Source organism: Myotis davidii, unplaced genomic scaffold (genome assembly GCF_000327345.1).
Source record: "Myotis davidii unplaced genomic scaffold, ASM32734v1 scaffold332, whole genome shotgun sequence".
Lineage (NCBI taxonomy): Eukaryota > Metazoa > Chordata > Mammalia > Chiroptera > Vespertilionidae > Myotis > Myotis davidii.
In genome coordinates, this window is record NW_006285779.1 from 3,062,734 (window position 1) to 3,077,436 (window position 14,703).

A 14,703-nucleotide genomic window follows, 5' to 3' on the forward strand; every position below is an offset into this window, starting at 1 on the left:
CAGAAACTTGACTAAATAAGGTCTTTGTGGGGGGTTAGCCTTTTAGTTGGGTTTCTAAGTTTCTCTGTAATGAGTTTTCTTGGTTGCTGTAAAAACTGCCAATCTGAGAACTATTGTTCCTTGCTTGCCTTGGGTTAGAATTGGTGCCTGATCTACATGAAATCTTTCCTCACATCCCATGGGTGGGATGTTTTCAAGGTGAGCAGGTCATTGGTTCTCATCTCACCAGTAGGAGATGGCCCAACTGCTTAATGAGTTTAAATATATGTTCATTTCCATATGCTGCCCAGCTGAGATTGGGTCTGGAAAAACTCAGGAAATCTTCCAATGCTATAAGTGATGGGACAATCATTAAATCCCAGTGTCCTGACCAGATTGTAGTTTGGGTAATTACATCCTTTTTTTCCCCCAGTTCCCCTGCAGTGTTATTTGGGTATCAGATCCACAAATGGCCTCTCTGGCTGTTAAGCAGCTGCCACTTTCCACCCCCCAGGTGGCTTTGTTTTACGGGTGGGTGAATCAGTCCTTGCATAGCGTTTGTGGAATGGTTAGGGAGCCTTTGGGATCAGAATGTAAGTTAGCAACTTACAAATTTGTGCCTTATGGCAAAGAAGCTTTTATGTCCCCCAAAAGACAGCTGTCCCTATGGACTCAGTAAATTATTGGCAGGATAGGACAGAGTGAATTTTGTGGAGTGTTCACTTTTTAGAAACAAATATGAAGGAAAGATGGTAGAAGTGCCAGCCATAGGCCTGAGCTGATTCAGCCCAGAGGAAAATGCAGGTAGAACAGAATTTGTGTGTGTGCATGTGTGTGCAGATGTATGCATGTATATGCATGTGTGGGCTTGGTGAATGCCCATGCACATTGAGAGATTAACTGGAAATGGGGGAGTCAGCTTATAAGGTGGGGTTGGGTCTGGGTTGTAGGAGCATTGCTGTAGAGAGAGGGCCTGATACCTGCATTTTTATTAACACCTTATTAAATAGTGGGTTTTTAAGTAGGTCACAGTCACCTTGAGTCTCCTCTCTTCTTTAACAGTCTGTGAATCCTTATATTGTGAAGCTGTCTATTGTGGATGACGAGGCCACGCTCAATGTGAGTATCTGGATCTTCGTGTATTGTTTTAATTGCTTGCATTCAATAAACTTACTTGCAGTGGATATTTAGAGAGCAGAGGGCTTTTGTGTTAATTTCATCTGGCTATAAAGAGGGACTTTGTGTTTCTTTTTAGAACATTAGTGCAGCTATCGTATTGTATCGTATTGTATTGTATCTATTGAAGGAAGATTTGAAGGGACATTTGCTTGCTAATGCATTAGTGCAGCTATCGTATTGTATTGTATCTTCTCATATCATGGAAGGAAGATTTGAAGGGACATTTGCTTGCTAATCATGATGAAATGGTTGGTTATATTTCATGTTATAGTGTGCTGAGGTTGACTATCCTACAAAGTCCAGTAAGTTACATTTCCAAGAATAAGAAGGCTTAAATGATATATCAAAATACTATGCTGTACGCTTTGATTAGCTTACAATTTCATATGTCAGTTATACCTCAAGAAAGCTGGGGGCTTAAGTGATTAAACGATCAGAAATTCCTTTTTGTACAACTAGCCAGATGGTGTTTATAGCTTGACTTGGTGAAGCCGAAACATGGATAATGGTATATATCTGTTGCAGTATGTCCTTGAAAGTTTGGGAAATAACATTTGATCTCTGAATATAGGGAGGAGGAAGATGACCAGGTGTCTGGCTTTATTCTCTTTCCATCTTACCCTCTTCATTCTTTTAATTTCCCTTATGAATAGAAGTACCCATTATTCATCTTGTGGCCTTAATTGATCTTTATGTTGTGTTTAATAGATTCTAGAGGGAAAGTTGATAAGTCACTTTAATTTTTTTAAAAAATATATATTTTATTAAGTTTTTACAGAGAAGGGAGAGGGATAGAGTGTTAGAAACATCAATGAGAGAGATCAATCAGCTGCCTCCTGCACGCCCCCTATTGGGGATGTGCCCACAACCAAGCTACATGCCCTTGACCGGAATCGAACCTGGGACCTTTCAGTCTGCAGGCCGACGCTCTATCCACTGAGCCAAACCGGTTCGGCAGTCACTTTATTTTATTTACTTTTTAAATTTAAATCTTTATTGTTCAGATTATTACATTTGTTCCTCTTTTTTCCCCCCATAACTCCCCTCCTCCCAGTTCCCGCCCCACCCCCGCCCTCACTCCCCACCCACTGTCCTCATCCATAGGTGCACGATTTTTGTCCAATCTCTTCCTGCATCTCCCACACCACTTTCCCCCCAAGAATAGTCAGTCCATTCCCTTTCTATATCCCTGATTCTAGTATAATCACCAGTTCATTCTGTTCATCAGATTATTTATTCACTTGATTCTTAGATTCACTTGTTGATAGATGCATATTTGTTGTTCATAATTTGTATCTTTACCTTTTTCTTCCTCTTCCTCTTCTTAAAGGATACCTTTCAGCATTTCATATAATCCTGGTTTGGTGGTGATGAACTCCTTTAGCTTTTCCTTATCTGTGAAGCTCTTTATCTGACCTTCACTTCTGAATGATAGCTTTGCTGGATAAAGTAATCTTGGTTGTAGGTTCTTGGTATTCATCACTTTGAATATTTCTTGCCATTCCCTTCTGGCCTGCAAAGTTTCTGTTGAGAAATCAGCTGACAGTCGTATGGGTATTCCCTTGTAGGTAACTGAGTTTCTTTCTCTTGCTGCTCTTAAGATTCTCTTTTTGTCTTTTGCTCTTGGCATTTTAATTATGATGTGTCTTGGTGTGGTCCTCTTTGGATTCCTTTTGTTTGGGGTTCTCCGCGCTTCTTGGACCTGTAAGTCCATTTCTTTCACCAGGTGGGGGAAGTTTTCTGTCATTATTTCTTCAAATAGGTTTTCAATTTCATGCTCTCTCTCATCTTCTGGCACCCCTATAATTCTGATGTTGGTATGCTTGACGCTGTCCCAGAGGCTCCTTACACTATCCTCGCATTTTTGGATTCTTTTTTCATTCCACCCCTCCGGTTGGGTGTTTTTTGCTTCCTCGGATTTCATATCATTGACTTGATTCTTGCGCTCCTCTGGTCTGCTGTCGGGAGTCTGTATAATATTCTTTATTTCAGTCAGTGTATGCTTAATTTCTAGTTGGTTCCCCATCATAGCATCGAGGGTCTCATTAGATTTCTCGAGGATCTCAATAGCTTTATCGGTGGCTTCTAGACAGTTCTTGAGAGACCTTAAAAGTGTGGTTCTGAACTCTATATCTTCCATTGACAATTTTGTCCTGTTTCTTTGTCTCTGCATTTTGTTATGCTTTCTTGGTGCACCCCCTAGTGGTCTTTGTGAGCAGTCTATTAGTTAAGCCTTGATTGTTGTAGCTAATACCAGGGGGGATTTGACCTCCAGGCCAAGTGGCTGTGAGAATCAGCTGTGTCTGCAGTGAGAGAACTACTGTCCTCTAGGGAGGTGCTAATCTAGCCTTTGCCTGAGGCTATCGGGCAAAAGCCTCTGTGCCGGGCTTGGGCAGGGCGGGTCCCACGGGATCAACAGGGCTGGCCGAAGAGGGAGAGCAGTTATGGCCGCTCTCAGTCCTGTCCCGGGGGCTCTGCCTCTCTGAGTCCCAGCAACCGCTGCAAACCTCGGAGAGAAAGCTGCACTCGTTCTGACCGAAGCCAGACAGTCCCGCTTCTCCCGTTTGAGTCTGTGCCCCTAAAGACTCGCCGGGATCTGGAGCTCAGAGTCTGCGACTCCCTCCCGATTGAAAACGCCAACCGCGCCCTCCGCCGCCAGCCCGCTCCGCGCACTCCACACCTCAGAGTTTGCCTTCAGCACTGCGCCTCCTCTGAGTGTCCGTATGCGTTACTCTTTCCTCCTAGCTGTAGGACTTCCACTCAGCCAGCGTTCCTGTGGGTCTGGGTGATGTCCGTTCTGTCTTTTAGTTTCACTTTTGAAGTGGTTGTTCGAGGCAGCAAACTCCGGCGTTAACCTATGCCGCCATCTTGGTTCTCCCTCGGCAGTCACTTTAATTTTTATTAGGTCTTCTTCTCATACTCCTGTGGCTTGAAGAGTGGCTTGTTTAGAGACATATGAGATTTTTTTGTTTGAAGCTTCTAATTCAGTTTTCTCTTTTGAAGTGAAAATGATCCCAGTGAAATTGTCCGTGTTCTGAGCTGGTCTGTTTTACCCCGTTACTCTTTTAAGTAACAGCAAGATAATTAGACCAGAGAAATCTCTTCAAAGAGGTTCCTTTTATTTATTTATTTATTATTTTTTATCAGCACAGAAGTCTTTTTTATTTTTTCCCACTTATCATGCCATGAACTCATAGGGAATGGGTTCCAGCAGCTCAGGCTCCTTTCCATTGGTTCTCACAAAGTGTGTTTCTCTGGGTGGAGCAGGCTGACACTTCAGTTGAACCCAGGTTACTTTCTTTTTGGCTTCCTTCTTTTTCTGATCATTTTCCTTCACATGTTTCAGGAAGCTATCTCGGCTCTTAGAGTGCTTAATATGCTCAATATGTACATTAATTCTCTTGGCAAGAATCTTGCCCTTAACTTGCTTGTTCACAATAATGCCCACTGCATGCTGGGTGACATTGTAGACTCCCAGTTTTGCCCTGGTAACATTTGTGGGCATTCCTTTTTGAACAGTGCACATTCCCTTGATGTTCACAATATCACCGTCTTGTAGATTCATTTATGTGGCCAAAGGAACAACTTCATGTTTTATAAAAGGCCTAGAGAGCATATAGCAGGTGCCTCTGTTTCCCTCTGTGTTAGTCATTTTGGTGAACTACTGGAAGGTGGCAGTTCCGGCCGAAAGGCGAGGTTCTTTTTTTATTTTATGTTTTTATTGATTTTTTGGGGGGAGGGGAAAGGAGAGGGATAAAGAGATAGAAACATCGATGAGAGAGAAACATTGATTGGCTGCCTCTTACATACCCCCTACTGGGATGGAGCCCACAACCCAGGCATGTACTCTGACCCGGAATTGAACTGGTGACTTCTTGGTTCATGGGTCAATGCTCAACCACTTAGCCACCCCAGCTGGGCCAAAGGAGTTGCTTTTGATGCTTTGGCAATGCCTCTCAGAATTCCTGTCCTTGTTGCCTACTTTCCGGTAGAACTAATTGGTCTTGGACCATGATGGTGTAATTGGTGTTTTCCTTGGCCTAATCGTAGTGTCACTGCCGGCCCCTTATTTCACCTGTGCTGTCTTTTTTCTTTCTAGGGAATGGGGCTTGTGATCGCTCAGGCTTTATCTGAGTACAACAGGTAAGTCTACCTTTCCAGGAGAGAAGGGAAACAGGTTTGTTAGAGTTCTTGGGTGAACTTGCCTTCCTATGCTAGAAGTATTCAGAGGTACAGCTGCTGGCAGATGTGTTTGCTCTAGTTTGGCTGGATGGCTTTAGCAGGGGTTGTTTGTAACACCAAGGGAGAAGCCATCAGGTTAGTGCCCATTGTTTCTTTAAACAATTAGGCACTTTCTTTGCAGCTTTTAGTATTTTATCTCAGAGCATTTTACTAGTATTTCAGCCACAAACAGGCTCTTCCATTTAGCCCAGCGTATCACACAAATATCATTTTCTTTGTAAAAAAGGTTGTGAAACACTGCTTTTTTTGTATGCTTCAAAATATAAATAACAGGAGAAAACATTGAATTAGGTTTCCAGATGCTTCTTTTTCATCAGGAATCAACTGCAGTTTCCTGGAGTCCCTTTCTCTTTTGTGGGCTCACTTCAGTGATGCTTGCTTTTCCTCCTGCCGTGGATGTAGAAGTATCTGATATTCAGTGAATGAGAACCAGAAGAGTCTCCCATCTTCACAAGGGCCAGGCAGGATCTTTCTTGCTTCTTTCCATACTTTCCTCATACACAATTGGGTCTTGGAATTTAAAATCTGTCCCATCTCCACAAATAGTTTAGCTTACAGATTACTTCTGTTCTCTTCCTTCAAAAACAAACATGATTTTCACTATTACAGCCTTGACGTAATTTCACTGTCACACTTTTCAAGTAATAGTCTGTTTGGGAAATGACTGGATCAGCCATATGTTAGAGTAGTTTCACACTTTTGCAGCTTGCTTTCTAAGCCTCTACCAAAGTAGCCAGGCATTTTGGTACACACTACCTCAAGAGCAGATGGGTGCCGCTTAGCTTGCAGGAGAAACTGTAGTGACTAGATTGTCGTAGTGCTTTATTTTCTGGAGTCAGTGAATTCTATGAGTGTCCTGCTTTGATTACCTAGAATGCTAAGGACAAAGTCATACTTGATAAATAATACTAAAGTTGAATTTAGTTAATTTTCTTTAGGCAGTATAAAGACAAGGAAGAAGAACACCAGAGCGGTTTTTTCTCTGCTTTAACAAATATGGTAAGTCCTACTAATTTTTTCTCTACCATTCAGAAATGTAAGAGGTCTGTAGGGGTAGACAAACCTGGACTCGGAAGTTTGAGATGATGGCATGATGAGGGGAGAGAGAGGCCTACTCAGAGCAGATTATTTTGAGAGCTGTATCTCTTAGTGATTTCCAAACTTAAGTAAGGAGAAAGAAGAGCTTCGATTTCTCTGAGATAGATTTTTTCAAATTAATTAATTTAGTTTTTAAGGCTACAATAAAGTTACATACTAAGCCAGACTTCTGCTTTCTAAAGAGTTGGCTTTGTTTGAAGACCAACTCTATGGAACATAGAATAGGAGAGTTTAGATCCGAATAGAACCCTGAGTGCTCCTTGGCTGTGTGCTGTGGCCACTTGTTTCCTCATAGCTGTTCCTGGAGTCGAGAGATTGGTGCTATGGATCTGAGCCACCCGCCTAAAGTTTTAATGGACTGAGAGGTCTATGGTCTAGGGAAGTTACTGGTCTACTTTACAAGACTGCTGAGCAAGGTTTCTCAACTTCGGCATCATAGGGCCAGATAATCTGTGACTAATTTTTAAGAGATAAATCTAACAAGTCTTAGACTCTTGGCAGATTCAGATAGTCGTCTTAGGCAATAGTAGTCAAATAATCAGCCCTAGCGCAAGACAATTAAAAAAAATTTTTTTTTTACTGATTGATTTTAGAGAGAGAAGGAAACATAGTTTTGTGGTTCCACTTATTTATGCTTCATTGATTGATTCTTTTTTTTACAAATTTTTATTGTTGAAAGTATTACATAGATCCTCCTTTTCCCTCTTTTCCCCCTATTGGTTGATTTTATAATGTGCCTTGCCTGTGGGTCAAACCCACAATCTTGGCATATCAGGATGATGCTCTACGCAACTGAGCTAGCTGGTCAAGAACTAGAGCAAGACAGTTTTGAGTTCATTGCAAGAAACAGTCATCCCTCTATCCCCCAAAAGTCAGTCCTCCCCACCCCAAATGCCAATGCCCTTCGTCTTTCTTAGAGTCTACTCTCAGGAAGGACTTGATAACCTCTTTAACTCTGAAACATCAGTAACTAAAGTCTCTCAGAGGTCAGAGCAGTAAGAGTGCTGTATTGGTGTTTGGTTAAATGACTTAGATATAATTATATTGCTCTCAAGGATCTTTGCCATTTAGTCAAGAAGAAAAAGTTTTGTAACAAATAAATGAAGCTCCAGCTGCATAGTTTTGTATTGTACATCAGTAAACAGGTGGAACAGTATATTTAGAGGGATGGGCATCTTTCTCGGTGCTTCTAACCATATTGGAGGCAACATTTACTTATTTGGCTGCCCTACCTAGGACACACTAAAAATTTTGTGATCTGATAGATGGACGATGAATTTCACATAGACAGTTTTGGTTTGAAACTCAAGTATTCCCCGGAAGATGGCTCTATGTTGGATGAAATTAGCCTACTTTCTGTGATGTTCTTTATGAATTTTTTTAAAAAATGTATTTTTATTGATTTCAAAGAGGAAGGGAGGGAGAGAGGGATAGAAACATCAGTGATGAGAGAGAATCACTGATTGGCTGTCTCCTGCATACCTCCCAATGGGGATTGAGCCTGCAACCTGGGCACGTGCCCTGACTGGGAATCAAACCATGACCTAGTTCATGAGTTGACAACGCTTAACCACTGAGTCACTCTGGCTGGGCAGGAATTAGTTTTTGACTTTAACAAAGCAACTTCCAGGAAAGATGCAGAATGATGGTCTAGGTCCGTGGTCGGCAAACTGCGGCTCGCGAGCCACATGCGGCTTTTTGGTCCCTTGAGTGTGACTCTTCCACAAAAGACCATGTGCGGGCACACATATAGTGCGATTGAAACTTCGTGGCCCATGCGCAGAAGTCGGTTTTCGGCCTGGGCGAATCTATTTTGAAGTACTGTTGATATTTGGCTCTGTTGACTAATGAGTTTGCCGACCACTGGTCTAGGTTAACATTTACTCCCTGTCAGTGGTTACTAAATTTAAATTGAAAAGGAGAGCTGGACAAAAGTACTAGGATTGTTTTTAAGTCCCTTTAAGAAAGATGATTTGGAGTTCTCATTATTTCATTTATTACTTATGATTCTTTTAAGATCTTCAAAGTGGGCTGATTTTTTTTGTGTGTATATATGACTGGTGGGCCAGAACTCCAAATTCCCTTGGGCAGCAAGTAGCTTGTTTTTTCACTGATTAATGGCTTCTTAAATTTTCCTGCTGTAAGTGTGCAATTCCCCTCTTCTTCCACAGGTGGGCAACATGTTCATAGCAGATGCCCATGAAAAAATCTCAGTACAGTAAGTGCCTGACATTCTTGTGCAATGACTTCAACTTAATGTGGGCTCACCAACTGTGGGTGGGAGCGTGAAACGTTACCTATTGTTAATCTTTTATAGATTCACACTTTCTTGGTGATATATCAAGTGTTTCTTGAGAATGGACTCTTAGGAACCTCTACTTTGATTCCTGTGTATTGAGCCCCAGGAAGCTGAGAAACTATTTCCAGCTATCTTTGAAGTGGAATGCAAGAGGGCTGGGTATCTGAGCCAGTTAAGGACTTAACTGGATTGGGGTGAAGCAGTGAGAGTGAAAATAGTGAATGAAGTAGATAAGAACTAAGTAATTAAAGTTAAGGCTCTTTACTTTTTTCTCTTTGCCTATATACACTTTACATATTGGGGCAGGGAAGAAATAAAAGGAGCATCAGAAATTCCAAAGGATTGATAATGGGGACCTGGGGTGAAATCTTATCTTGATGGTTATATTGTTCTAACTTCTCCATTATAAGAGCCTCTTCAAATTGTTCTCTTTTTCTTTAGAACCAATGAGGCCATCCTCCTGGCACTTTATGAAGCTGTTCATTTAAATCGCAACTTCATCACAGTGTTAGCTCAGGTTGGTTATATTAAAAACTCCAATCCTTTTTCTTCCTGAATTTCCTACAGATTCATTCCCTTGACAAGCCTTCTGGCTTTGTCTGTTTAAGCCCTGCTTTGCATTGGTAAGTGGTGGTAACACAGAGTTGCATCAGTTGCTTTTGCTTCATGCTATCCTCGGATATGTATGTTTCCATCTGGTGCAAAGTGGGTCGGATAACATGTAAAGTTTTTACTGATTCTGTTAACCCAGATGAGTTGAGATTACTTCATTTGGCTCACTGGAAATCCCTTGGTATTATCAACCCGTATGGATTTTTTTCTTTTTTAAGGAATAGTTTATTGATTAAAAAAAACACTTTATTGTTGAAATATTACACATGTCCCCCTTTTTCTCCATTAACCCCTTCTAGCCTGCCCCCATCCCCCCAGTCCTTTATCCCACTATTGTCTGTGTACATGGGTTATGTATTTATGCATATAAGTTCATTGGTTAATCTCTTCCACCCACTCCCAGTTTATTGGTTTTTAGAGAGAGAGGAAGGGAGAAGGAAAGAGAGAGAAACACTGATTGGCTGCCTTCTGTAACCCCCTACTAGGGATCAAGCCTGCAATCCAGTTTAGCTGTAAAATTAAATATATGTGTGTGTGTAGACACACACACACACACACACACATATGTAAAAATAAAAGAAACCTAATACATATTTAAAAAATATATTTTTATTGATTTCAGAGAGGAAGGGATAGGGAGAGAGAAAGACAGAAACAACACTGATGAGAGAGAGTCATCAATCAGCCACTTCCCACATTCACCACACTGGGGATGAACCAGCACCCCTGGCGCGGGCCCTGACCAGGAATTGAACTATGACCTGCTGGTTCATAGGTCAACAACGCTCAACCACTGAGCAACACTGGCCGGGCTTAGTTTTCTTTTAAAGGAAGATTTGCTTCTGTTTTTTTTCTCAAAGGGCAGATATGTATGAGATCCCCTGATTGAGTTTAACAAAAATAAGCCATGCTTAAAAAGCAGTATGCTGCTTTGGGGTCTGTTTAGGAGGACACATAATTTTTCACAACTGATAACATGAGACTTTATTTACTGTTCTCACTATGTTCCTTATGTGCTTTCTGAATTCTGTAACTAACTGGTTTTAAAGGAAATAAAAGGTTGGTAAAGCTGTTGGGAAGGAGTGAGTGTCTCCCACTCAGCTTAATTCTGAAGAGCTGATGTGGCGGGGTGGTTAAAGAAGGTCAGGGACAGAGGAGCCATCTGTTTCGGTCCCCAGTGTATGTGTACCTTGTGTCTTTATCTCTCCATCCCACACACTCTTGATTTGTTGTGGAACTGGAAGGCTATCACCTGCATAGCTCTTTTTATAGTACCTGTTATCCTCTTGGCTCACCTGCATTTATTATCAACTATGTGATCATCAGAATAATCTGTAAATGAGGTTGATCTGATGAGAGTAGTCTTTTTCAGGTTTAGGTAGGACTGCAAATGCCTCCCCCCTTTTTTTGTAGAATAATCCTGTGTATTTGTTTAGTCCAGTTTTTTATTTGTATGGTTCTACAGAAAAGCTTATATAATGAGATCTTGGTTGCTTAGAAAGAACTAGCCCGCAGAGCTTCTTGTTAGTGTTTAGCAAGCATCAACAGTAATCAGATAGTCATGGGAACTAAATGTTGAAGCCGTCCCCCCTCAGTGACCTGTCTGTCTCTGAGGCCAGGGATACCAGAAAGGATATTAGTAAGAGGATACTTGGAACTGGATTTTCTCTTTCCTTACCCATCTGTGTTCTCTTTCAGAGTCATCCAGAGATAGGCTTGGTGACAACCCCTGTCAGTCCCGCTCCAACAACCCCAGCCACACCACTTGGTACCACACCACCCTCCTCTGATGGTAAGCCCGCAGCCTCTTTTGTTTTCTTGATTAATATAGTTTTGAATCTTTCAGGGTGAGCATAGTTGGATTGAACAAAGAACACAGTTGTCTATTGTTTCACTTAATAAATTGTCTGAAAAATACTGCCCTTCAGGATTCCTTAAGCTCCAAGGAAAACTTTGGAAAAGATAGTTAAGTACTTTTCTCTGTGTCAGAAGCTACATAATTCCAGCATGTCCTCCTCAGGAAATTGTTGAGTCATGAAGTGCTAGATCTTAAAAGGACCTCAGAGGTTAGTGATGCCTGCCTTGCCAAACTCTCAGGGTACTTGTGAGACTCAGATGACATATGTTATGAGTATCTCACTGACATAAATGTGAAATTGTAATGTTATCTTGTTACTACTAGAAGCCTGCTGCACGAAAATCATGCACTGGGGGGTGCATGCACTCAGCCCAGCCTGTACCCTCTCCAATCTGGGACTGCTGGCTCCCAACTGCTCGCCTGCCTGATTGCCCCTAACTGCTTCTGCCTGCCAGCCTGATCCCCCCCTAACCACTCTCCTGCCAGCCTGATCGATGCCTAACTGCCCTCCCTTGCTGGCCAGATTGCCCCCAACTGCCCTCCCTTGCAGGCCTGATCGCCCACACTGCCTTCCCCTGCCGGCCTGATTTCACCCCTATTTGCTTTCCCCTGCCGGCCCGGTTGCTCCTAACTGTCCTCCTCTGCAGGCCCGTTCATCCCCAACTGCCCTCCCCTGCAGGCCTGGTTGCCCCCAACTGCCCTCCCCTGCTGGCCTGGTTGTCCCTAACTGCCCTCCCCTGCCAGCCTGGTCCCCCACAATTGTCTTCCCCTGCCGACGTGGTCGCCCCTAACTCGCCTCCTCTGCCGGCCCGGTCGCCCCTAACTGCCCTCCCCTGTTGGCCATCTTGTGGTGGCCATCTTTTGACCACATGGGGGTGGCCATCTTGTGCGAGGACGTGATGGTTAATTTGCATATTACCTTTTTATTATATAGGATTTGACAAATGAGGGAATTGAGGCCAGAGAAATAAGTGGTTTGCCTAAGGTTAGTGAGAGTTGCAATTAAGAACCAAAACATGAATCAGGGCAGGGAACCATGTATATTTTTATCACTACTTTCTGCTCAGTATAGTGCCTGGCATGGTTATTACTTAGTAAATATTAGTTGAATAAATGAATGAGAGAGTGAACCTGGGATTTACTCACTGTTATGTGTTTGTTAGCCATTCCTCCTTAGAAAATGACTAGATTTGATGGGAGTTTGGTGGGTATTTAAGACTTGTCCCCCTAAAAAATAACAAAAAAACCCTTCCACTGTATAAATCTTATGGTTGTAACTTAAGAAAAAGGTAACAGAAAAGAAATTATGAATTTTGTCCAGTAAAACTGTATATCACCTGAGTTAGTTTTACTGTAAGCTGAGTGTGTTTGATGGACTACCTTTACCAAAAATTAATCTTTGTTAATACTTGATGTTTTGCCTCAAATGTTGACCACATTTTGGGTAAAGAAATACAGGAAATAAGCCTGACAGGTGTGGCTCAGTGTTTGAGCATTTACCCATGAACCAGGAGGTCATGGTTCGATTTTCTGTCAGGGGACATGCCTGGGGTTTGGGCTCGATCCCCAGTGTAGGGCATGCAGGAGGCAGCCTATTGATGATTCCCTGTCATCGTTGATGTTTCTATCTCTCTCTCCTTCTCCCTTCCTTTCTCTCTAAAATCAATAAAAACGTATTGAAAAAAAAGAAATACTGGAAATCTAACTTTGATCCTTTTTTTATGCTTCCCTGTTGTCTCTATGTGAAATGACCTCTTCGATCTGCTTTCTTGAATTTAAATTTTCATATTGGACTTGTGGCAGTAGCATTTCAAGGTACTAAAGCAGTATTCATGCAGAAGCATGACAAAGAGGTGCTGTTGATATTCACGTCTATGGTAGCAAATTTAATCTGCTTAAAATTGAAAGACAAATTCCAAAATATTTTAATGAGAAAGAACAAGTAGTGAGGATTGCCTAATTGTCTCTGCTTATTCAGGTCACTGAATAATCTAATGGAAATACTGTTCTTTTTCTTTAAGGATAAAGCCTGCCTGGTTACCATAGATACACACACACACACACACACACACACACACACACACACACATATATCTGAGTTCCATGTAATGTTGGGCTTTGGATGCTTCAGAGAACTGCCTTTCAAACTGTTCATTGTGAGCACTTCCACCCACACATTTGATTATGCAATGGCAGGATTTGTGCTTACTTACCTACAACTAGTGAGCTTTTTATTTTTTCTAGTGGGAAGATGGAGTCAGCCCACTTTCAAATGACTGTCTCCCTTGACAAAGGCTGCTGGAAAGAATTATGAAGACAGAGATCAAGGAAAATTTCCTTAGGAAGGAGATTTTAATTTGTGAGGGATTTTATTCTTTCTCTTCTATTTTGTTCTTTTTGTTGTTAATCCTCACCCGGGGATATTTTTCTGTTGATTTGTAGAGAGAGTGAAAAGGAGGGGGAGAGAAAGAAACATTGATGTGAGAGAGACACATCGATTGGTTGCCTCCCCCATGCGCCCTCACCAGGATCAGGGCTGGGGATCAAGCTGCAACTGGTGTGTGCCCTTGACTGGAATTGTACCTGGGACTCTTCAATCAGCAGGCTGATGCTCTATTCATTGAGCCAAACTGGATAGGGCTATTTTTATTCTTTTTCCTCCTAATTCATTTCCTTTCTATAGGGGTCCTAAATATTATAACCTCGTTTTTAGGTTTTGGTTCTTAATTATAGTGGTGTTCAGTAGCCCAGTTATATTTAAAGGTATATCATTCAAAGCTAACAGTTTAGCTGTAACATTTGTTCTCAGCTCAAACTTGACATTTGACAACTCATCCTTGGCATGAGAGGACTTTCTGGTAAAGTAAAAATACATATATTTTTATATTTCTACATATTATATAAGACTAGAGGCCCAGTGTACGAATTCATGCATGGGTGGGGTCCGGCTGCCTCACCCCTATGGGGGCCGATCAGGGCTGGGCTGGCAGAGGTGGGGAGGGGCCGCAGGAGGTCAGCTGGCTCCGCCCCAATGGAAGGGCTTATCAGGGCAGGGCTGGCAGGGGGGCTGTGGGAGGTTGGGGTAGGGGATGCCTATCGGAGGCCAGGCCAGCCGGGGGGAGGGGCTGTGGGAGGTTGGGGGGGCGCAATTGGGGCCCCGATTGGGCTGGTTGGCTGCTGCAGTGCATGTCATAGCAACCGGCCATTCCAGTTGTTCTGGCGTTCCAGTCGCTTGGCTTTTATATATATAGACTAGAGGCCTGGTGCACGAATTCGTGCACATTAAAAGGAAATTAATTAGAAGGTGGCCAGCAGGGCACGACTGGGCGAGATGGGCCAGACACGCCCTGGAGCCAACCTCTGCGGTCCCTCCCCAGCTGGCCACACCTGGGGGGCACTGTGGCTTGAAGGACGTCTGCAGAGGGAGGAGGGGCCC

General features: G+C 42.6%; 1 protein-coding gene and 1 pseudogene across 1 annotated transcript in view; one reads left to right on the plus strand and one right to left on the minus strand.

Annotated features, from left to right (window-relative positions):
* Window positions 1-14,703, plus strand: part of LOC102772642 (chromosome unknown open reading frame, human C10orf76) — a 141,487-nt gene that overhangs the window by 12,966 nt on the left and 113,818 nt on the right. The window contains 6 exon segments of the mRNA XM_015559312.1: window positions 1,042-1,098; window positions 5,258-5,301; window positions 6,339-6,399; window positions 8,670-8,716; window positions 9,239-9,314; window positions 11,108-11,201. Coding sequence (XP_015414798.1) covers window positions 1,042-1,098; window positions 5,258-5,301; window positions 6,339-6,399; window positions 8,670-8,716; window positions 9,239-9,314; window positions 11,108-11,201 — 379 coding nt within the window.
* On the minus strand, window positions 4,317-4,810 carry LOC102772357 (annotated as a pseudogene).